The 22596-nt window shown below is 43.0% G+C and overlaps 5 protein-coding genes across 5 annotated transcripts; 1 reads left to right on the top strand and 4 right to left on the bottom strand.

Moving 5' to 3' along the window:
* Positions 1-70: 70 nt before the first annotated feature.
* EAF01_005407 (uncharacterized protein) lies at positions 71-2062 on the bottom strand. Its single transcript, XM_038913660.1, has 4 exons — positions 1919-2062; positions 1386-1863; positions 958-1306; positions 71-897 (listed from the first exon to the last, which is right to left on the bottom strand). Exons 2-4 carry the CDS (start codon positions 1699-1701, stop codon positions 768-770), a joined length of 795 nt encoding a protein of 264 aa, XP_038770109.1. The 5' UTR covers positions 1702-1863; positions 1919-2062; the 3' UTR covers positions 71-767.
* A 4869-nt stretch (positions 2063-6931) lies between these two features.
* On the bottom strand, positions 6932-7162 carry EAF01_005406 (uncharacterized protein; the record flags this gene model as incomplete). The annotated part of the gene is made up of 1 exon (XM_038913659.1): positions 6932-7162. The coding sequence occupies one exon, from the start codon at positions 7160-7162 to the stop codon at positions 6932-6934; it is 231 nt and encodes a 76-aa protein (XP_038770108.1).
* Positions 7163-7549: 387 nt separating this feature from the next.
* Positions 7550-7732, bottom strand: EAF01_005405 (uncharacterized protein; the record flags this gene model as incomplete). The annotated part of the gene is made up of 1 exon (XM_038913658.1): positions 7550-7732. One exon carries the CDS (start codon positions 7730-7732, stop codon positions 7550-7552), a length of 183 nt encoding a protein of 60 aa, XP_038770107.1.
* Positions 7733-14760: 7028 nt separating this feature from the next.
* Positions 14761-18952, top strand: EAF01_005404 (uncharacterized protein). Its single transcript, XM_038913657.1, has 3 exons — positions 14761-16256; positions 16304-16436; positions 16490-18952. The coding sequence occupies exons 1-3, from the start codon at positions 15818-15820 to the stop codon at positions 17856-17858; spliced, it is 1941 nt and encodes a 646-aa protein (XP_038770106.1). The 5' UTR covers positions 14761-15817; the 3' UTR covers positions 17859-18952.
* Positions 18953-21391: 2439 nt separating this feature from the next.
* Positions 21392-22203, bottom strand: EAF01_005403 (uncharacterized protein; the record flags this gene model as incomplete). The annotated part of the gene is made up of 2 exons (XM_038913656.1): positions 21392-22011; positions 22128-22203. 2 exons carry the CDS (start codon positions 22201-22203, stop codon positions 21392-21394), a joined length of 696 nt encoding a protein of 231 aa, XP_038770105.1.
* Positions 22204-22596: the final 393 nt, after the last annotated feature.

The following is a 22596-nucleotide window of genomic DNA, read 5'->3' as shown; positions in this document are numbered from 1 at the left end:
TTGGGACAATTGAATCTACCATTTCTACTTTCAGAATGGACAATCCAAATTGTCAATAACTTCAAACCTTATATGTTGTCGGAACTCATCTATTAAGTGATGCAATAGGTGAACGATAGTGTTCTGGATACATTTTAGATATATCAATTTTGGTCACAAATAACTGATACTAAGCCATAGATTCAAGGAACTATCGTCACCGCCTCCGTTCTCGACATTCGAGTGTTTCTCACTCAATGAGAGAGACACTGTTAGATTCGAAAAGACTCAGATACTTCACATCAAAGAAACTGGATGCTTGTATGAGGGGTGATGGGCCAAATGTCATTGTTAAGTATGTTCTTGCCGTTCTTTGAAGGTACATCACTTAAACATGCATGACAAGACAGCATGATGAAGGTGAATGTGATTGATGTTTCTTAGTTACTGTTATAGTTACTGTTATATCAAATTATGTCATGGGACAGCCTTTTCCACAATCTCACCAAAACGCCTCTAGACCTCCCAAATGATATTTCCTATTCCTATCCCTATCGCAGATGCTATGCAGCCACCTAGAATGCACCTCAATTCCTGACACAACGCCGTAGAAGCAAGCAGACACCCGAATATGGCATCTATGCTATATATATAAAGATACATCATACATACTATATGCATGGACCTCAATGACATACCTCCCAAGACTCGAAAACTAGACTTGAGCCAAAAAAGTTTGGGAAGCATGAACAATTCGCTTGCCCACTCGGTGTCCTTAGCGTCAATTGTTAATCTACGTTGGCATTGGCTGTATTTTTGAACATGCCATAAACGCTCCGCTGGCCTTTCGGAGCTACCTTCAGATTCGAGAACCGCGTCTCGGAAAGTCTCTTTCCTGCCTTGATGCTCTCTAATACCCTGTATTTGCCAGAAATATTAGTATGAATATGCAAACAGGGGATACTGGAAGGCCCATACCATTCTACACCGACATATTTCACTCCACAACCACCAATCCTTCGTATCTCTTTCTCCAGCTTTCCCCCAGCCAAACCACCTCCAGCTCCACTTCCTACACCAGAAGGTTTGCCCAAGATAACGTGGGTGACTTGTCGCCTGCCCAGATGCATCGACATTCGTGCTCCATTCTCTGCCAGCAACTGCTTGAGCTTGTGGTCCGAGACCATTGGATATGTACTACCGTTTATGTAGATGTCCAGCTCATCAAAGATGCCTCTAGACTTACGGGCTAGATCACCCTCTTCCGCTTTAGTTTCATCTTCGAGCTTCCGCATCTCCATCAGTCGTTCTTCGGCGCTCATCGGCACTAAATGGGAAAGACAAGCATCAATAAAGTATATATGATAGCATTGGACAGGGAATTTGAAAGGGACAACAAAACATACAGCCTGGTTTCCCCACTAACATGTCGCTGACACTTCGTCTTGCCCTTGCCTTGACTTCTTTCGGAATCAAGGCGTTCGCTTTCTTATCCCAGTCTTCAGATCCTGCCCCAACTTTGTCGGAGATCCTTTTGCCACCTGTACCACCAGACTTGAACTGGTGGCCTAGCTTCGATGCTCGAGATTCTCTCCATCCTGTAGAACCACCTATCTTATTCTCTGCCCGTTGATGACCTGTCGCTGATGAATTCCACGCATCAAAATGGGCACCAAATACTGGTTTTGCCGCCGGAGGTATTTGCGGTTTTGGGGGTGCCATGCTTGTTTTCTCGTAAAAGGTTGTAGATCAGGCTATCCTTTGAGCCTATACTTGCTTGGGTGTATCCTTCCTGTAAAGTTTGCGAGTCGTAGAGATTCAAGGATCATGATAATCTATTCAAACAAAGAAAAATCACACTATAGTTGTTGCCGTATCGAATATCTGAGCCCATACGGTTAGTCGGTAACTTTTCAAAATCGCGACGATTCAACTGTACAGTTCATGCAATCCACGTATTCATTCGTCGTTGATTTTGACTTCCAAAAACGAGATGTAAAAGAAAACATTGACAAGCGCGAATGCGTTGATACAGTTACAGAAGGCGCGCCCAAAACGCCTGATCACGTGGATCACCTCATTGGTACAACTGGCTAGATTTGATTTCTAGAATCCAGAAATCGATTAGCCCCCAATCCAATCTCAAGACAACAACCTCTCTTTCCCGAAACCAGTTCATCACTTCAAAAGCCATGTACACTGTCTGTTTCACCAAATTCACCAAGAAAATCTTATTTTCCGATATCTCCATTCAAGAACTGCAGTAACTTCGAAGTTTCGAACGGATACGGGATGATTGATGGGTGATCACATCATGTTTTGAAAAATGAATGAAAAATTATTAGATGATGTGTATGGTGTTCATTCAAAATTCAAGGTTGAGCGAGAATCAGTCATACCCTAGGAAGAAACATCCCCGATCATGCATTTCAATCCGATGATTCCTTCAAATTTCAATGTCATCCGATACCTCTAGATTCTCCCCCTTTTCATCTCGAAATCTTTGGTCGAGCAAGGCGAAAGAGCTTCCGAATATCCCTTTGAATGAATTTTCAATACGTTACGAGATTGAATACAAACTTAACATCTCTTTCATTTGATCTTCACTTTGCCACTCACTTCCTTTGCCCTTCCAAATCTTTTCATTAAAAACATATCTTGGTTACATGAAGGAGGCACTGGGATAAGGAGGGCATAGCATAGGATATGCAAGCAGCAAGTACCCGTTCGCCTCGCCTCGCCTCGCAGAACAGCAGCCGGCTTGATGCACGATCGTTACAGTATAGTGCCTACTGTACTCTCCATGTAATTTGAAAGCTGCAACTATGTCGTGCGTCTTTTTATTCATTCCTCAGATGGATGGCTGGTGCGTCCTTCAGAAGAAGCCGAAATACGAAAAGTATCCAATTGTGCATTTCCCAGTTCTGCAAGTTCCTATTTCCATTCAAGGCAATCAAGTGAGTGGCGTGCGTAGTTGCTTCCTCACATGCCTTTTCTATCCTGCGTGCCGCGCCTGCTCTTTATTTACATAAATGTTTTGTACTTCCATCTTTGAATTTAACAGCCGTTTTCCGGTCATTAGCAAACATCACCTCTATCAACAACACCCTGTTAACTCTTTTTCTACCGGTTGATAGTGTAATGATAGTCTGGATGAGCCGCTATTGGGGTTATACAAAACACCCAGATCATTTAAAAAATTATGCGCGAGCAATATACATCGATCCTAGAATTGCATCTTTTGGGACACGAGGGTTGTACCAAATTGGGGGTTGAGTCCGAGAGGTCAAAAATGTGCACATCTTTCCAACCATGTGAGGGTCACGAGAACATGTACGGATTGACATGGCGAGTCTGGACTGATGTATGTATGTAGGTATGTATGTATGTATGGCGCGGGTTGGTTTGAGGTTTTAGGGTCATGACATGACATGAGAACGGATACTCCCGTTTTCGCGGACATATATTTTTCTTTCACCACTGTAAGATGCAAGTACCACTCCCCTCAACGTCCTTCCCATGTGAAGTTCTTGGTACTTACATATGGAGTATCTCCGAATGGTTTTGTTGGGGTTAGAAGGGTATTACCCTGCGAGGGTAAGCACGTACTGGGTCTTGAGGAATTACAATATATTGATACCATATTAAGGCTATATTAGATTTTTGATTGTTTTGATCGACTGTGTCAGCAGCGTTTGTGTTACTTTTTTCATTTGCAACTGATCCTCGGGTTCAATATGTGTACTTTCATAACTTTTGGTACAGAATTTCTGGGTCTCTTTCTTTCTTTGTTTTACCTCAGCCCTTGTCTATAACCCCATGGGAATTTAGTTTCATGGGTATCTAGAAGCTGACATTCACGTACAATCAAGCATGGTGTTTCGTTGTCCAAACCGTCCTTTCCAATTCCCGTAAGATTTCGCTGTCTTATTTTACCGTACGTGGGTACTAGAACTATCTCTGGTTGTTGGACTAAAGTAGTGAGATAAGAAAATCGCTCTTCCAAGTTTCCAAGTCACCATCTATTTCATAATCATGACAAAAAATCGACCTAGTCGTATTCCAAATTCAAAGCCATCAATTGGATGCCCCAGAGAATCCATCAGTCATTGATAACGATAGCACAATGAAAAAAAAAGTCGTTTTTCCAAGGTTCGTTGTCGCTAGAGCGAGAACCCCTCATTCGCCCTCTCTAGGTTCTCAACCACAAAAAGGCGGTGTAGAAGACGCTAAGAGACGTCATCCACCTCATTCTGATCGCCAACACAAGAGAAAAAGAAAAGAAAATTCAAACGGTTCTCCGTCCCCCGCTAACGTTAGCACTCTTTTGCTTCTGAAAAGAAAAGAATAAATTAATCCATTCTCTTCATGGTTTTACCACTAGACCCAGATCAATAATAACTTGCGATAGTATAGTTCGTTGAATGACTAGATGTTGGATGGGGATTCTTATCATACTAAAGCTATTAATGATTTTTTATTCGGCACTCAATCATGAACCATACACAATGAGGAATTCCCCCTCAGGGATGATTACTGGCGTCTAGGGTTCAAGCTTTGTCCTATGATTCCCATTCTCGCCAAGAATTTATACGCTCAGCGCGGTGCAGCAGCGTAGTGTAGTGCGTAGTCCCATCATCAAGCTAGGTTGTTGATCTATACCGCATCGACATTATAGTTTCGGCGGGCAAATGTCAATATCGTACGTATGTATATCCTCCATACTCCGTCGTGATAGTCTAAGCTTTTTGCACGATCCAGTACCTACTCCGTATGCATGCACAACAACTGTACCGTACGTATACTGTCAACTTGCATGTCCAGAATCCAGATCCCAACATTGCAAATCTCGAACCTCAATTAGACTCACGAAATGCTCAAATCAAGTGGCTTCCCCTCTTTTCGAGACTCAACTTCCATTACTCATTTCGTCCCACCCCCCACCTTACGCTCCCAGATCATTCTTTTCTCATCATCATATGAATATGAACCACATCCCAAAACCCCCTCAACGAGTGTCGATCACAAAAATTAGAACAAACCTTTCCTCCCCTCGAGACTCGCGGATAGGCTCTCAGACGACGGAGTATGAAAAAACCTCGCTCTCGTCCTCGCTTTGAACAACGTTACCCCAATCACCATCCACCACGTCGTAGACCGAGCCTTTTTCGCTCTTCTCGCCCTCCATCCATGATCATCCCTAGTCTCTTCTTATTTCCTCCATCCAGACAAAAAACAAAAAGCCTCCCCCAAACCACAATATATTCCACCCCAGTCCCAAAGAAGCAGTACTTCCTACTCGGTGACACGCTTTGGGAAAGCCTCGCTTCGGGATTTTCACCATGGGGCTTGCGCTAGCGCATCTTTGGGCTTGCTGCTTCTCGATGTTGTGCGTTTCTCGTTACATACACAGACCATAATCGTGTAGGAGGTATTGATTGGAGACAAGCAGGCCAAGAACGACACAGGACAGGGATGCTGGAAATGGTGTAAGACGGACCGTTTTCCGCGTGTGCAGAAAAGTGATAAAGGGGACTAGCCTTATGGAGTGTGGTTATTGGAGGAGGATAAGGTAGGTAGGTACGTATGTATGTACTATGAATAAGAATTTTTTCATTTTGCGTGATGGGTTAAAGGTTAAGGGAGATTGTTCCTTGTTTGTTGGGCTTTCGTATTCATGAGAGAAGATTGGAAATGGTTCGAAGTGGTGAACTGATTGAATCACGAAGAAAGATTCACAAACAGAAACCATACCAGATAATGCTCGATGACGCCCGTCGCGATAAGCATCCAGCAAGCAGTGTTAAGTTTCCCCTCCTTCCTCCGTTCATCTCATCCAACAAGGATAGCCATACTAGCACACTGCGCACCAAAACTCTGCAGGGTCTGATGCCGAAATTTTCTGGTGGCCCTTGCCTTCATAACACTTGCATCCTGCATGCGCAGCGGCTGCTCACAGGCTGCTGCACGGAGACTGGGGGAAAGAAAAAAGGTAAAACGGGACCAATTGGATGCGGAGCAAGGTGGCTGGGATCGTGTTCGCGAGAGGCGGTGAAAAAAAGTTCATGGGTATACGTGGGTCACGTATTGCCAATGGATTTTGGATAGTCTATACAAAGAATTGAAAGTGTAAGACAACGTGACTCGTGAGCTTTACACTGATACCAGTATGGATCGGAATCCAGAATCCAGAATCCTGAAAGTCATCTCTCGGATTCATATCGGTTTGGTGCCGTTGAGTTTTCACATGCGGTCCGAATAATGCATCCCAATTGAGTAAATTTTGAAGGTGCAATTTGAATCTCTCTCCCTCTTCTCGTACCCCTTTCCTTCCTCCCCATCTGCATACAATTTCTAGTTCATTGTACGACATAGAATCATACCATAGCATGGCATACAATACCTGTCTCGGAGAGCCGCATTATTCCATTAACCAGCAGACATAACCAACTGTTGTAGAACTGCTCTTACAGAAATGAAATAGATCTCCATCATCTTGCCTCCGCAAATCGGCGGGTTCATGGATTTGCGATGTGTACATACATACCGGTACATACATACAGAGTACATGAAGATAAATCTTTGGAGATAAATAGATCGACATGATTTTACGCAATAATTGCCCCAAAAAGATCAAGCTGTCAGTAATTGATCAAACCTTAAGAATCAAGATCTAGATATTTGATACGCATGTATGCGTGATGACGCAAGTGAGCTGGGAAGTTTCGTTTGGTCTCGTCTCAAGGAGTTGAAAGCACATGATAATGCTCCATAAACGTTGATGAATGAATGAAACCCATTGTGAGTAAAAAAAAAATCATGACTTCAGATACAAAAAGTTCTAGTAGCGGTATCATATGCTGTGTACTATTTTCCGCACCGTTCCTTGCGTCGGGGTCGCGGAAGGGCTGGCTGACCGGCCACCCAACTTCGAAATCTCACTATTTGCTTCTCACCGTGTGGGAATGTGATACAAAATTGAATTCATATCTTTCCGATGACTCTTTTCAATTCGAGGCGGATTGACAATATGAAAATGTTGGCTGAGAGGAACCATGGCTAACTTCGAGACTGGCAAGGTGCTCGTTCCACCAGTCTCCTTCGTCCACGATGGTATTATCGAGACGAAGTGTGACGAGGTTCCTGGGTCACGACTCACAAGCTCGAAAACCCTAGATGTCATCTTGAGCTTTGAGACAACATCCCCACCCTTTGAATATTCATCCAACAGTATATGTCCTTGGGGCTTCAATTCGAATCAGCTCGTGTGTTGCCGATTCGTTCCCGATATTACAATGATAACATTTTCATCATGATGTCTGTTGTCTGGAGATGGAATGCATTCAATGTTGGATAGACAATTAATACGAAAGGGATCTAGAATCTCACCTGCAACCCTGACTCGCGCATGTCGGTACATGGATTGTTTGGTTGCAACTTGTAAGCAAACAAAATGCAATCTGGAGGAAGTAAGCCGTGTCAGAGGTTCCATTGCCAATGCGAATCAATGTAGGTATGTATGTATGATTTTGTTTGAAGCATGGAGCTTTACCATCTCCCATCTTTCGGATTATCTGTTGAGGAAAGAGTCTTTCCATGCATACACCACTGGCATGGCAGCTTGAGCCTCTTCAATTGCTAGATTCATTGTGACCAAGCGTGACTTCTCACGGGAGAAGCATAGAAGAAGGGAGTTCCCTTTCACATCGGAAGGAACCCTGCGTTGAACACGCTCGCTCTGAAAGCCTGTCATTGTAGCACATGTATACTAGTAAGGATGGAACGGGGCAGCATCTTTATAATCGCAAAAGACCACTCGTTTTCGAATGACACCGATGACCGTTTAATTCGGCCATTGTTCCGGCTTCAGTTGTAATTCACCAACCTTGCTGTTGACCTTGAAACCTTGCTCTTGAGTCTTGGAAGATGACAAGACCATGGACATCGAATTGCCCATTTCGGTGCACGCTGTGTGACATGACTAATGGGGAAACCGGATGACATCCCCATCCTTGCAGAGACCGGTTAATGAATAGGTAATATCGCCGTCAATTTACTGTAGCCTGTCGGCATCGTTGAAGAACAGATAGAGTATGATCATACTATTATGAAATTAGTAAATGATCCGAACGACTACATTACTCGGTACTGATGAAGGGTTACAACCCGGTTTACAGACTTCACAGATAGAGTAACTTACGGCTGTTTCTTAAGATCCTTGGCTTCGAGACCTTCTTGACAACAGTATTTGATATGTCTAATTCGGGATAGAGAAAGAAACTGGTGGTGGTAAAGTGGCGGGGAAAAGAGCCGAAGGCGTGATATGTGGATGTTGCAAAAGTGGCAGGAGGAAAGTTACAATTGATGCTGCTTTATTAAACCTCAGCATACTTGTCATGAGATACTTTACTGGCTTGATAGAACGGCTCCCTTCATCTAGGCTTCCTTAATGCCTCAATGGATCCCTTTGGACAATCTTCTATCACGGAGAGACTTAATCTGTGGTTGGATACGATACTGAGAATCAATCGATATCACTCTCCAAGTGTGAGACCAGGTAGGTATCAACCACCCCAATAATCAATAATTAATTACCTTACCACCTTGTTATCACATCAGGGATACAACTTGTCTTTTCTCCTCTTCATCTATTGACAATCGAAACGCCCCACCGTCTACCTGGTTGAGACCCTTGAGAACCCTCGAGGATATACTATCATGTTTAAGTCGCTTTGAAAGAAGGATGCTACTTTGCACGCGCCGCAATCGTTGGTAAAATCTCGTCCGGAAGCCGAGGCTGATATCAAAATTCTCTCGTACTTCCTTTTCCACCAAGTTTTTGGTCTCCCTTCTAGTAAAGGAAATTACCTAGGTAGGGGATAAATATATCGAATTCCCGTGGCGTATCACACACACTAGATGTTGTTCTAGCGAAGGCTCAGTCAACGCTAGCTATTTTAGCGATCCTAAGCAAATGCAAGACTCGCTCCGATCAGTCCGTGAAATGTCGGACATTCTCGTTAGGGATGATCAATCATGAAAGGTTAGGTAGGTAATGAACGCACATGTAACCGATAACCGCATCGCATCATCTACATTATCTACGAGATTTGCATACGGAAGACGGAATATTGTCAGCGGAGTATATCACCGAGTAGTTTACAAAGTATCAAAGGACTCAATAGGAATGATAATATTCAGATACTGTATGATCAAGGACCTGTGGGAGAATAGGATATGATGAAAAAGCTGGAAAAAGTCCGAGAACCAGTGCATCACCAAAGGAGAAAGCAGTGCTCACGAGGCGTTCGAAGCTAGATATGCGATCGGCGCTGGTGGCAGATCTGGCAAATGTCGTGATGAGGAACGGAAGATTCTCAAATTTTATGCACAGAAGACGGCGGTTGGAAACTGGTTCAGCGGCTCGTGTATCTAATCGGTAGATACGGAAGTAAAGAAGTTAGAGTTTCTAGATGATAATATATGAATGCTTGGTGTCATCAAATACCTACTAATACTAAAAAGGTCACGGGGCTACGTTACATAATTTCACTGTTGTTCCCTGGGTAGTATTTGTCAATGCCATGCCATGCCATGCTATGCCGGCAATACCATTGATCTCCCATCTGTGCATGTGTGTCACTGTGTGGTGGTGGTCCTCGATGGGGTGTTGTTGTGCACTGGTGACTGGTGTTGCCTTCACATCCACGAGATATTTATGATCCAAGCTATTCTGCCTTCAAGGATAGACCGTAGTAAAAAGGGGGACGGGATCAAAGAAAAACGATATGCAAAAGCAGGAGATCCCGTCTTGCAGGCGGAACAAGCTTGTAAAGTGCATCGCAGTAACCCACCGAACCCTTTCCCTTCCCTCACAGCGATCAAGCTTGAAAGAATCAAGCCCGGCCACCGCACAGGACACACGTCGGACAATTGGATGAGCATGAAGCATGAGCCATTTTTGAAGTATAAGCATGATGAGCATGAGCACCAGCATGAGCATCAGCATAAAATTTCCGATAGGAATCTTTCATCACTTTGCTTACTCCGTACATCTCGCTGCCGGAAATGTGCAGAACGCAGAATCTGTGCAGAATTGGGGCACGGTGCTTTCATTCTGGATGGAAAAGTCTGGAGTGCATTTCGGCCCCTCCTATAATGGAATAGTTGCCCGGGCTCACTCAGCCCAATTTTAACTTTTCTTGCGCGGCAGCAAGGTGTGGGTAGTAGGTTCTAGGTATTTACAATGAATGTAGTGTGTGGTGTATGATGTGGTTGGATGCTGAGGGCTGAGGGCTGAGGGCTGGGGGTTGGGGGTTGTTTGAGAAAGGGCAATGTACAATACATAAACAGCATGTCTTCATTTAGCTACGGAAGGAGACGTCTACGCCGCCGCCGCCGCCAGGAGGGAAAACGTCGCAGCAGGTAATGCGATGCAGGCTTGATCGGTAAAGCAAAGGTTCAAATGCAAAGAAGAATGCTTGGAGTGCTTGGATGGCTGTTGAAGAAAGTTAATTCCCTGGTAAAACTTGAATCCGGGATGGTATGTAAGATCCATTCGTCAACCAAGATCATCCATCACAATCCGGATGTAGGAATAGACAGAAGAGAAAGAACGGGCTCGCCACTTTGTCGGCCATCCATGTACCGGTATTAATGATCAATCTGATCTGATTTGATTTGATTTGATGTGATGTGATATGTTATGATTTGATTTGATTTGATTTGATTCAATTATGAACCATCAAGAAAAAAGATGCCCCGCCAGTAAATACTCGCATCAGATCATCATTACCTTCATCATCACATCACCATCTGCTGTTCCGTCTTTTCTTGGGGTTGAAGCGGCTTATCATTGTCCTGGCCACTTTTTTTTTTCATCTTTTTTTTTCGGTTTGAAAGGTCTCTGTCTAGGATTGTGAAGAAGAGATCAGCTACTAAAGAAAGCGAAGATCCGAAGGTATTTAAAGTACGCTATATGCTTAAAGCAGCCTTCTCTTTACTTTACATCCGAATTCGAACCTCTCTTTTATGCAATTCATTACTGTGTCATGTAGGTAGGTATGTATCGAAGGTATGTATCGATATTTCATATTCTGATCTGATTCCCTTTGGCCCTTGGGGATTTGGAAGAATAGAGAGCAGCTCACGTTTACGTTTACGTTTACGTTCACGTTCACATTCACATTCACATTCACATCCATCAGGAGAATAAACTTGAACGCCATCACTACCCCTTCATCGGTGTAAAGGTAAAACAATAACAATAACAATAACAATATCAACGACAACACCACACCACACCACCACATCATCTTCTCAACAAAACCATCCGAAGGGGAAAGTAAAAATAACTCTTCCGCTTCCTCTTCCTCTTCCTCTCCCTCGTCCTCGTCCTCGTCCTCCCTCACATTCACATTCACTTCATCTCATCCAGTGAATTGATCACCATTGATACTTTGGGAACCGGAACGGCTGCTATCAATATCATCCAATCATTGCCGGGCCGTCAGCGATCATATATTAAAAACCCTCGTTTCAATTCATAATTACTTCGTACTTGTTTTTTCCTCTTTTTTTTTCTTTCTCTCAATTGAGTCAATCGACAACCAGCCAGCCAGCCTTTCTCGAATCCTTGTATTTATTAGTATCCATTGTTTTCAAGCGGCCAGAACTCAAGGGCCACGGTCACGGCCACTCTGCGACGCTGCCACTTTTGATGGATGGATTGGCCCCATACTGCCACCTCGCAGTTTTTTTTGTCCGTTCATGGTTTTTATCATTTTCTCTCGTCAAGTCCGTGATGGATTTAGTCCTCGATAGGTAAAAGGTACCATGTACTCCGTACGTAGAGCAGACAAAGGTAGGGATTAAGAGGTATCACGTTCACATTTTCGAGATACCTACCCCACGATACAAGTAGAATACAACCAACGCAGCAAAATAGAGTGAAAAGTACAACAACACCAAGCACTACGAGTAACCATGATTAATGTACCTAGGGATTGAAGAAAGGGGATGATTGTACTAGATTGGTATTTTTGGGTGACATGCATGCAGGTTTTGAACATGAAAATAGGAATTCGTATTGTAAAATGTTTTGCATTCATACTTTCACAATCCCTTAGCTATTCTTCTTCGTTCTTCGAAGGAGGTTGAAGATGGTATTGGACCTAGACAGTATAATTGAATCATTTGCTGGCTTGTCACTCACTCAGTCAACTCCTCACACACCTGTTACTTCTCTCGCTCTCGTTTCGATCCTCCCTCTTCCTCTTCTTCTAATTCGGTCGGACCAACCCTCGCACCCTTCGTCTACTTCGTAGAGTGACAATCATTGTGCTGTCCAACCACCCCAGTTTTTGTACAAGGTTTAAGCATTGGCGCGATTTACTAGGGGATGGATGGATGCGAGAGAAAGAAGAAAAAGCTTTTGATGTTTTGGAGGAGCGACGCAGCCCGTCAGATAGATCGACTAGTGCGACTAGGGAGACAACTACTACCCAACTAAGAAACTCTAATTAATGTGCACGCTAATTTAGCGACCTGGCAGAAAACGAGAAGTATTTTTTTTATTTTTTTTATCTACATTTTATTATAAATGTTTTACAAGGAAGACGGGCAAGGTAAGGTTGTATCGTAGTTATCGCCTCTTGGATCCTCGAGTGAAGCTTGACTAGGATATGGCAAAGAAGGAGCCCAGAGTCGTGAAGTGAAGTGAAGAGAAGGGAAAGAAATGGAAAGAAAAATGATATCTCTTATGCAAAGGTTAAACTAAAAGTGGAAACTTCAGGTTATATTGATGATTTGGACGCGCAGTATGATGGAGCAGTGAGAATTTTAGAATGCGAATGCGAATGGGAATGGGAATGGGAATTGGATGAGAGTCCCAACTGTCCTTCATTCCTGTAGACTGGAACAAACCACTGGGATCATACCATATCATGTCATGTCATATCATACATATCATTCGTTCATCAACGATTTCAAATAAAGATCATATACACACACAAGCGTCTTTGAATTCGACATATTGGACTGCAATCTCAAGCTTCACTTCATTATCTATCTCATCAACCAAAATTAAACTTCACTCTAGCTGATTAGGTGCTTCCGACGTCCGTATAGAAACGTCCTATTTTAGCGCAAGATATTTGGGCTCGGTGGTGTTCACATACATATTCACACGTCCACCACCCCTTAGCTTCATTCCGGGATCGCTACGGCCTCAAACATCCACTTTCGAAAGTACCCAGTCCCGATTCAGAGTGTACACCCAAGGGCAGAACATACTGAACGTCCTGAGACTTTAGAAGAGAGAGAGAGAGAGAGAAAGAGGGAGAAAAGGCTGGAGAGATAGAGGGAGAGAAAAACATTATTGTATCAACCCATTGAATTGAGAAGAGGGAGAGCACGAGAGGGAGAAAACATCTAAGAAAGGGAAACCTCAGAACCCCCCGAAAAGAGAGAGAGAAGAATCAACAACTCCAAACTTCAACTCCACCCTTCACTCCACCAATCCAGAGAAGAGAAACAGGCTGAAGACTTTCTCCACTATCATTATCATTGTCAGGTCCACCAAGAAATCGAACACTTTATTACTCCGTTTTGTACGCCTTGTTTCTTTTCATAACCCTTCATATCCATTCCACCCGCACGCTTCCACTCTTCCTTACTGTACTACACACCAAAACATTACCTCTCCTACAAGGGCCAGCTAGACAAGGCACAGAAGGGAAAATAGAAGAAGAGAGAGAGACATAGGCACACGCAGAACAAGAGAACAAGAAGAACATTGTTCTTGTCTCTACTCTTGTATTGACTATCTATCGACATCAGCCATCATCTATTTACATTATCCTCCTCCTCCTCATTTTCTTTTATCATTTATTTATTATCTATTTATCTATTTATCTATCTATCTACCTATCTACCTATCTACCTCTTTTCCTCGCATCTACCTCCCCCCTCACCATCAACGACTAATTAGATAAACTATTTCTCCATCTTTGATCCATCTTTGATGGTTTTATCTAAATTTGATTACTCGTCCCATTTTTATTATTATTATTATTCTTTTCTTTTATTCTTTTATTTATTCACGAGCTAGCTTCCCTCTCCGTCTAGCTTCACTTATTACTTCATTCTACTTATTACACTTACACTTAAATTTAACTACTCTCCTCTATTTCTCCTCTACTCCACTCTACTCACCCACTTCGATTACTACCTTACTACCTAACTACCTCAAAACACTCAACCCATACCTTGACCACTTTGACACACCTTACCTCATCCATTCAATCTATTTTTCTACGGCTACGGCTAGAGCTACTCTCACCAATCCATGCACTCTCGTTAAGACTATCCTGTTCAACCAATACCCTTCAACTTTCCACAAACCCACCTCCACCACTCACTCTCACACATCACCACCGCCCAACCTCCTCCCTCGTTTCTATTCTTCTCTCCCTCCGCGCCTTTTTTTTTAAACTCTCCAATCCACTCTCTCATCCTCCCTTTTCCGATCTCCCCCATTTCTTATACCTCAAAGAGGTGCATGGAAAACGAAAAGAAAAAAAAAGGAAAATCCTAGAAAAGTTCAAACAAAAGGTATGTACCTCATTGTTCCAATGCTCAATCTTCAACCTTCAATGTCCAGCGCTTCCCGCTTCTCTCCATCCACCTCGTCCCTCCCCCTCCCCCATTCACCCATCGTGTAGATTTGCGCATCGTTTCTCATAGCAATTGCTGCAGCGCTGACTGGTGTACCTGCATTAGAGTTGGCGAATATCCTCAATTCTTTTGACCGACATACAACCTATCCACCAGTACACATCACGCCTCTTGCAAAGTAAACTCCACTGCAGTTTGGATCTCCTCTATTCCACGAAATACTCTACGAGCTTCACGTTTTTTTTTTAACGTTCCCATCCTCGAATCTAAGCACGGATCAGATTCCTTCCAGAGAAGCGACAAGCACAAGCATACATACCTGCAGGTTCGCGTAACTGCCAACGATCCTGTCGTGGAGCTTCAATCGCACCTCAATTGGATTAACAAAGCTTCAAGTCCATTTGTAACGACTTCCACGAGCCAAACGTCTTCTTTTTCGAGTCTTTTTTTGAGGTTTTACAAGATCGTTCTGCTTCTGCATCTTTGGCATATGCATCTTATTTCACGAAAAATAAACGACCCATTACGTTCGCGTTCGTTGTAAAAGCAGTGACTGTTTTGATTTTTCATATCGACGATAGTCAATATACCCAAGCATCATTCTCCATTCTTGGTTCAGCAACTTTTATCTTTCTTGAAAAAGTTACTCATTTTACCCGCATACACGAATAGACCACAAGTTGAATCTTGTCGTCTAACGTAAAATTCTACCTTTCTTCTCGGAAGACCCTTTATTGAGTCTGCCAGATCATTGTCCTTTCAGGACTTGATCATTCCAACCGAAAAACTGGATCTTCCGTCGATATCGCAAGTGCAAACCCGGGGGCCTTCCGAAGTACCATATTACAATCATCACGCCGCGCAGCGACCACTGTACGTGAATGAAAGGTTGCCCGCTTTGCCTTTGCCACCGCCGCAACAGGCATATTCGTCTGGTACTTCATCTCCCCGGGTTGGGTCACTTAGCTCACTTGGATCTTCCTCAATTTTGAACGGAGGTTCTCATTCATCTTACACCACAGCGAGTTCCTCAAACGGACCCAAAACCCCTTCTCCCACTCAAGCTAGCAGTGGTTTACCTGTTTCTCTGCCTCAAGGATCTTACAGTACACCACCTTCAAACCCAGCATACTCTTACAGCCAAGAGCCATATCAGAACAACATGAATCACGGTCCTCAAGATATGTACTATCCTCCACACATGTCGGCTGGTCAACAACCACCACCTCAAACTGCCACATCGGGTGCATTGAGTCAATATCCTCAACATCAACCACCTTTACTTCAACCTGGACCTCCACATTATTCACCGGCGCAGCAAGCACCATACGGTCAATACTATGGCAATGGACTTCAATCTCCACAATCGGCTCAAATTCCTGGATCAATGGGTGGCCAAGGCAACGTTCTACCACTTCCAGCAATGACCACTCAACCTGGTATGCCGAGCCAAGGTTACGGTGGACCACAACAATTTGACCAAACTGGCCAAGTTGCCCCACCAGGAATGAAGCCCAGAGTCACAGCGACTCTTTGGGAAGACGAGGGTAGTTTGTGCTTTCAAGTAGAGGCAAAGGGTGTTTGCGTGGCTCGACGTGAAGGTAAGCTTAGCTCTCTTGAATCAAACAAATCATGCTAACTTGGCAAGATAATCACATGATTAACGGCACAAAATTATTGAACGTTGCTGGTATGACTCGTGGACGACGAGATGGTATCCTGAAAAGCGAGAAAATGAGACACGTTGTGAAAATTGGTCCTATGCATTTAAAGGGTGTTTGGTAAGCAAAACTTTGGAATTTTGGTGCACGTGCATATCTAACCAAAACATCAGGATTCCTTTCGAGCGGGCACTGGATTTTGCAAACAAGGAGAAGATTACGGAATTATTGTATCCTTTATTTGTTCACAACATTGGCGCTCTTTTATACCACCCAACGAACCAGACACGAACGAATGCCGTAATGGCAGCCGCAGAACGTCGAAAGAATGAGCAAAACCAAATGCGGAACCCACAAGCACCTGGTTTGCCTTCATTACACCAACATCACCATCACTCAATGGCTAACTCAATTGGCGCTCCCCTTCCAGGTCCACAGCATTCTCTTGCTCCTCATCCAAATGTTGGTCGTCCTGCTCTCGAAAGATCACACACATTCCCCACCCCTCCCACAAGTGCATCTAGTGTAATGGGCAGTATGGATAATTCTAACGGCAATTTCCAGTGGCCTGGGCAATCCATGGGCAATGTGCAAGGTACCAATCCCCTGTCAATTGACACTGGATTAAGTAATGCTCGCTCAATGCCAACAACTCCAGCTACCACCCCTCCAGGAACTGCAGTTCAATCGATGCAACAATATCAACAAACTCAACAACCTTACGACTCTCGACAGATGTACTCTCAAGCACCCCCGCCACAGAATGCGTATGCCCAAGCCCCACCACCTCAACAAAGCATGCCTCAATACTCGCAACAGCCAAATTCATACATCAAGAATGAAATGGGTCCACCATTGGCGAGAGCACCAGATGCTGAGCCCCAACATCATGAACCAAAGGATTCGAATGGGATGATTCATCACCAAGGGAATGGCCAAGTTGAGGAAGAACATGATCAAGATCATGATGGCGGTGAATACACTCATGATAGCCAGGGTAATTACGATTCAAGTCGTCGGCCATACAATTACTCGAATGGCACAGCCGTAGGATCAATAACAGGTGAACACACCCATTTGTCACCAGAGATGACTGGCTCACCAAATAATCCAGCTTCCGGACGAGCAACTCCTAGAACGGCGTCAGCACCACAAACATACTATGCACAACAGCAAGGTGGTTACAGTACACCCCCGCGAATTCAACCTCCCTCGAGTAATTTGTATAATGTAGTCAGTCAAGAACGCGGTACAGCTAATGGCAGCGCAGGTGGTGATGTTTACGCACCACAATCAGATCTTGGAGCTTCAATGTCTAATGGTTATGCCGGACAGCAAAATATCATGAATGGTGCACCTGGGAGTAACAAACGTGGCAGAGATGACGATGACGATGGTCGACCATCCAGTAGAGGTCCAGGAATGGCCGATGCTGATGGTTTAAAGAGACGGAAAACGATCCGTGAGGGTTCAGTTTCTGGACCATCTTACAATCCAGGACTCAACCGAGCTCAATCGACCATTGCCCAAAGACGCCGGTAACTCGAATCGATGATTTTGAACGCATATTTTTGCACTTTCTTCCAGTGATCTGATTTTCTCCATCATGATCTACTGTTTTTTTTATTCTTGGCTCGCGCCACAAAAGCATTCTCGACAATCACAAGCACACTCTTTGAAAGAATTTTTTTTATCTTCACGATTGTCTTTGTATTCGCCGAACATAGATTCAGCAAATTATTTGAACCTGGAATGACGACGAGTTTATGACTGAAATTTTTAGATGACCCTAACGTGGATCATCGGAACGGCTTTAACGAATTTACGCTATGCAAACATGGGAGAGGAAATAATCTGTTGAGAAATGATCCCAAAGATATACACATGCAAGCGGGATTTATTTACTTGGGGGTTTTCATTTTGCACTCGAGAACAAAAAAACGAAACACGCCTATTAATGACACTCTAGGCGTCGACATGAAATATTTGGGATTTGGGCATTTTGTGTTTTTCGTTCATGGGAAAGGCTTAAATGATTTGTTTTCGTTCAGATGGACGACCAAAATAATGAATGGGGCCATTTTCTCTTCGACATCTACAGCACCGAGGAACCTGTCTCAATATTTTCTCATGATGTCGGGAAGGATGAATAGAGAAAGGGAAACTGGATCGCTGAATAGACAATAATTTTGTTTAATGTTTTCGGCTTTTCTTTCCTGGACCGACTTCTAGTTTCTTTGCTTTTTGTTGAGCTCCTGTTGAGCTTGACGTTTACACACATTATTATTATGATTTATGACCATTTCCTTGCTTATCTTGTTAGTTGTTGCAGTTGTGAGTTTCCTTGGGTTTGATGGGGAGGGGGATGAAATGGATTCTACCACATGAGGATGATTAGCCCAATGGATGAATGCCATATGTATGGAATGTGTGGAAAAGGTGCGAAGCTTGAATGTTTTGTAACTAATCCTGAACGCAAATGGGTTGACGGTGATCGGAATGAATAGAATGGGAATGGTTGAATGATATGACTTTATGATGAAGATGGATGGATGATTGGATGGGTTCGGGGGTATTATTGGAATTCAACTGGAACTGAACTGAACAAGATACAAAAATTTAAAAGTTGTTGATGAATTTTTTATATATGTAATTGTGATATTGTGAGATGTGAATTTTCTTTGTCTTGGATGTAATGTATGTGACATGATGGGTTTGAAAAGTGATGTGGGATCATAATATTTGGTAAGAACTTCAAGTGGAACGGAGATGAAGATCGATCTTACTTAATTATCTCTGATGATTGTACTCTATTATCTTGTGAACTTTCCGCTTAGTTAAAGGCTCACTTCTGCGTCGTACTCTTTGCATATACCTATTTAGGCATTTGGAGCTTAAAATTCTCACTCATGAAATGCTGAATCAAATGAATCAAAGGTTATTTAGGATTTTGAGTTGATAGATTGAATGATTTCTGTATATCTGAGATGATTTTGAAGAGGAGATTAGTATTGAGGAATGTATAGATAAATAGATAGATAAATAGATAAAGAAATAAAGAAATAAAGAAATAGATAGATAGATAAATAGATAAATAGATAATTAATTAATTAATTAATTAAATAGAGTCGAAGGGGAAGGAGAAGAGGAAGGAGAAGGAGAAGGGGGGGGGGGGTAGGAGTGGAATTGTATACTTACTTTAGTATTTGAGTATCGGGCGTGAAGTTCGGTTCGAATTGCGATGTGTGAAGCGTGAGTATTTTTTTGGTATTTTTTTGGGCGGGGTATTTTGGTGGATGGGGAGGGGGGTTTGGGTAGTATTTCTTGGGGGGAAAGGGATTGGATGGAGACTCGGAAGTTAGTGGGGAGGGAGAGGGAGAGGGGTATACTGTATGAATATTGATTGTTAGTATTTAGTAAATAGCTTCAATTCACTAGCTACTGTATTACAGTTGTAAGCGAATGCGGAATACAGTAGCTCTAGCGAAAGCAGAAGAGACTAGCTCTTCTTGTAGTGTCTATATAAAGGCCTACAACTTCCTGTATTTAGCTAGCTCTTTAGACAGAATACAATATAGACATTTAGGACCTACGAATACCGTGGGTGCTACGTCTTCCGTATCCTTCTCGAACCAACATATACTATGCATGTGCTTGAGACTATGAGAGTGAGATACACTTACACTCACTGATGGGATACCCGTCTACTGAGAAGTATTTGGGGAGGCGGGAAATTTTCCAATCTCATCACTCTGAAAACTTTCTCTTTTTATTTATTCATCTCCTCTCATGAAAAATATCCGCTCTCTTTCTCTTTCTCTTTTCGTTCTCTTCCTTTGACATTTTTTACCACTCTTTGGTTATTTCAACCCATTTAATAAGTAGCACCCGGTACTCGGTACCTAGAATCAGGAACTGCAAAAACCAAATAAGCACAGTAGATTTCCGCTGATTTTGAGCATGAATACTAGGAATCTGATCGAAAATTTAACCATCGAGATAGAACGAGTGCTAGAATCCGAGTTGACTTTTGTGGAGAGGAGCGTGACGCTGAGGAAAGTGATTGTGAGTTGAGAGAGACGGCGATGATGATAGGCGATAGTGAACATGATCGCATTGCTTTACTTCAAGTGATGTGGCCATGTATATAGTCGTCGTTATTAGAATCTAAATCCTGTGGCAGGTTTACAAAATCCTCAAAGTAAATCACAACCCGACATTGTTCGACGAAGCGAATACAAACTTTTTCACTTGGTCATCGAATCAAGAAGCCTTACGGGTAGATATTCCCGATACACAGGTTTAATTGCTTTACCTCTATCTTGAACCACGTTTTTCTGTTCTCTCGCTTCTTATTCGTGGATATTATCTTGAAACAGATGTTATATAGTACATCTTAGAGGGAAGAATGAGATTTTTGAGGATGGGAAATTGCTAGTGGATCTTAGACGAGTAATGAAGGGGAGGATGATATACAACTAGACTACTAGTGGATGTATTGGTTCAAAAAAGCTTCACGGCTGACTGTATACTACAAATCCATTTCAACATGGAAAGTGGACGGGGAATTGGTTTCTTTTCTCGTTCATCTTGATCTGTCTGGACTTTTCTACTTTCTCTCAACTTCAGGAAAGAGAACCGAAATAATTACTGCTGATTGCTAATCATATTTACATGTTCACTCGTGAACACTAAATGGAAACTCATTGCAAGTGAAACTTTAGATTGTTGTCATTATTATTATACAAAGTAAGATTCATTCATTCACATCTTCATTGGAAAGAAAACCTATGCCTGCTAACAGTTGGTGCTCAATTCCATGGGATGATCCATTCCCCACCAGTCATTCGAGGTGCTTGATAGCTACATAAGATTGCTCGTCCCATCTTCCCTTGTTTTATCCCATACACATCATAAACATCAAAATCGAAGGGATGATATGAATGCCCAAACTCCAATCCAGGTTTAAACTCTTTTACCATTCGATTCTATAATCCCAGATCCATTCGCCATATCCTCTGTTCATAAAAATCTATCCCCCCAGATTGAAATATTCTCAACCCAACCTATACCATTCAATCAACCCGCCAAATCAAAAATCTCATTTTCCCCCCTTCTTTAGGGAACTTCAATGTTCCCTCCACTAACCCTCTCTCCTTAACACCCTCCACCGCCTCCGTAAAACATCTTCTCATCTCCGTAGACGGGCTTGACTGCGGCACTGACAAGACCGGCGATCGAATCTCGTGATTATTGATATGGCCCCACGATTTGTCAAAATCGTCTTGTTCGTCCACTTTAGGTTTTGGAAACTGAGGACGGCAATGGGGTTTTACTTTTGGTTTTGATATTTGGGATTTGGGGAGAGAGTCTGAAGGAGGCTCAGTGGTGGATTTATCGATGGAAGTGTAGACGAGGCCGAGGAAAATCCCTTGAAGAGAGGCGTCGCCGGTTACTTCGGAAAGAGAGAGAGTTGAGATCATGGGGGCGGTGGAGCCAGAAGAGGTTGGTAGGTTTGAGTTGAAGAATGAGTGGGAGAGGAGGACATTCGGGAGGTGATGGTGAAGAGATGTGGGGAGAGTGGATGTGAAGGAGACAGGTGCCATTGGGAGAGATGGCTTAAAAATGCAGGATTGAAGTGAAGAGGGAGTTGGACGAGGTAATGAGGGGTCGTTCATTGGTCGTTGAAATGATCCTAAATGAATTTTTTAGCTGCTGGTTGTATATTTGAGATCTTGTAACTGGCGGAAAATTCCCAGGAATATCAGATGAAGAGAAGCTGGACTAAACAGAAATGTGCCAACCACTTACGTTCATTCTTATCAACTGCCCTCGCAGAAACAACAGCCCCCAATCCTGCCATCATAAAAAAATTAGAAAATAACATTTTTCTTTCGATAACTTTCCCTTTTCAAGATAATTTCCTCTAAGAAAAATATTACAACTTAATCGAATCGAAAATATCTAAGACTCTTTCCTGAAGTAATCCGCGGCCGGCCGTAGCCATCCAAAATCCACGGGGGAAGCTCACATTTTAAACATTCCTACTCTCTAAGCTTAAACGCCAAGTGAGGGACCAGTAACGCTCGATGCCTTATCAGTGACAAACAGATTAATATCCCCATATTTTCAGATTCACATACCTCAAAAGCATAGGTAGAAAAGCTTGACCAGAGAAAAATGATATTGGAAACATCAAAACGTCATCCCAAGAATTGACTGTTATTGGGTAATATTGATCTTGTTACATGGTTTGTGTCAAGGAGCCTCAGGGGTCGTT

The sequence above is a fragment of the Botrytis porri genome (genome assembly GCF_014898465.1).
Source record: "Botrytis porri strain MUCL 3234 chromosome Unknown BPOR_007, whole genome shotgun sequence".
Taxonomy (NCBI): Eukaryota; Fungi; Ascomycota; class Leotiomycetes; order Helotiales; family Sclerotiniaceae; genus Botrytis; species Botrytis porri.
Note: the sequence above shows the minus strand (reverse complement) of the source record. Positions and strands in the feature narration are given on the sequence as shown.

Coding starts and splice junctions, on each gene's coding strand:
- EAF01_005407 (XM_038913660.1), bottom strand. CDS start 1,701: ATGGCACCCCCAAAACCGCAAATACCTCCGGCGGCAAAACCAGTATTT. Junction 1,307..1,385: donor GTTAGTGGGGAAACCAGGCT/GTATGTTTTGTT, acceptor TTTCCCATTTAG/TGCCGATGAGCGCCGAAGAA. Junction 898..957: donor AAATATGTCGGTGTAGAATG/GTATGGGCCTTC, acceptor TGGCAAATACAG/GGTATTAGAGAGCATCAAGG.
- EAF01_005404 (XM_038913657.1), top strand. CDS start 15,818: ATGAATCACGGTCCTCAAGATATGTACTATCCTCCACACATGTCGGCT. Junction 16,257..16,303: donor TTGCGTGGCTCGACGTGAAG/GTAAGCTTAGCT, acceptor TAACTTGGCAAG/ATAATCACATGATTAACGGC. Junction 16,437..16,489: donor ATGCATTTAAAGGGTGTTTG/GTAAGCAAAACT, acceptor CCAAAACATCAG/GATTCCTTTCGAGCGGGCAC.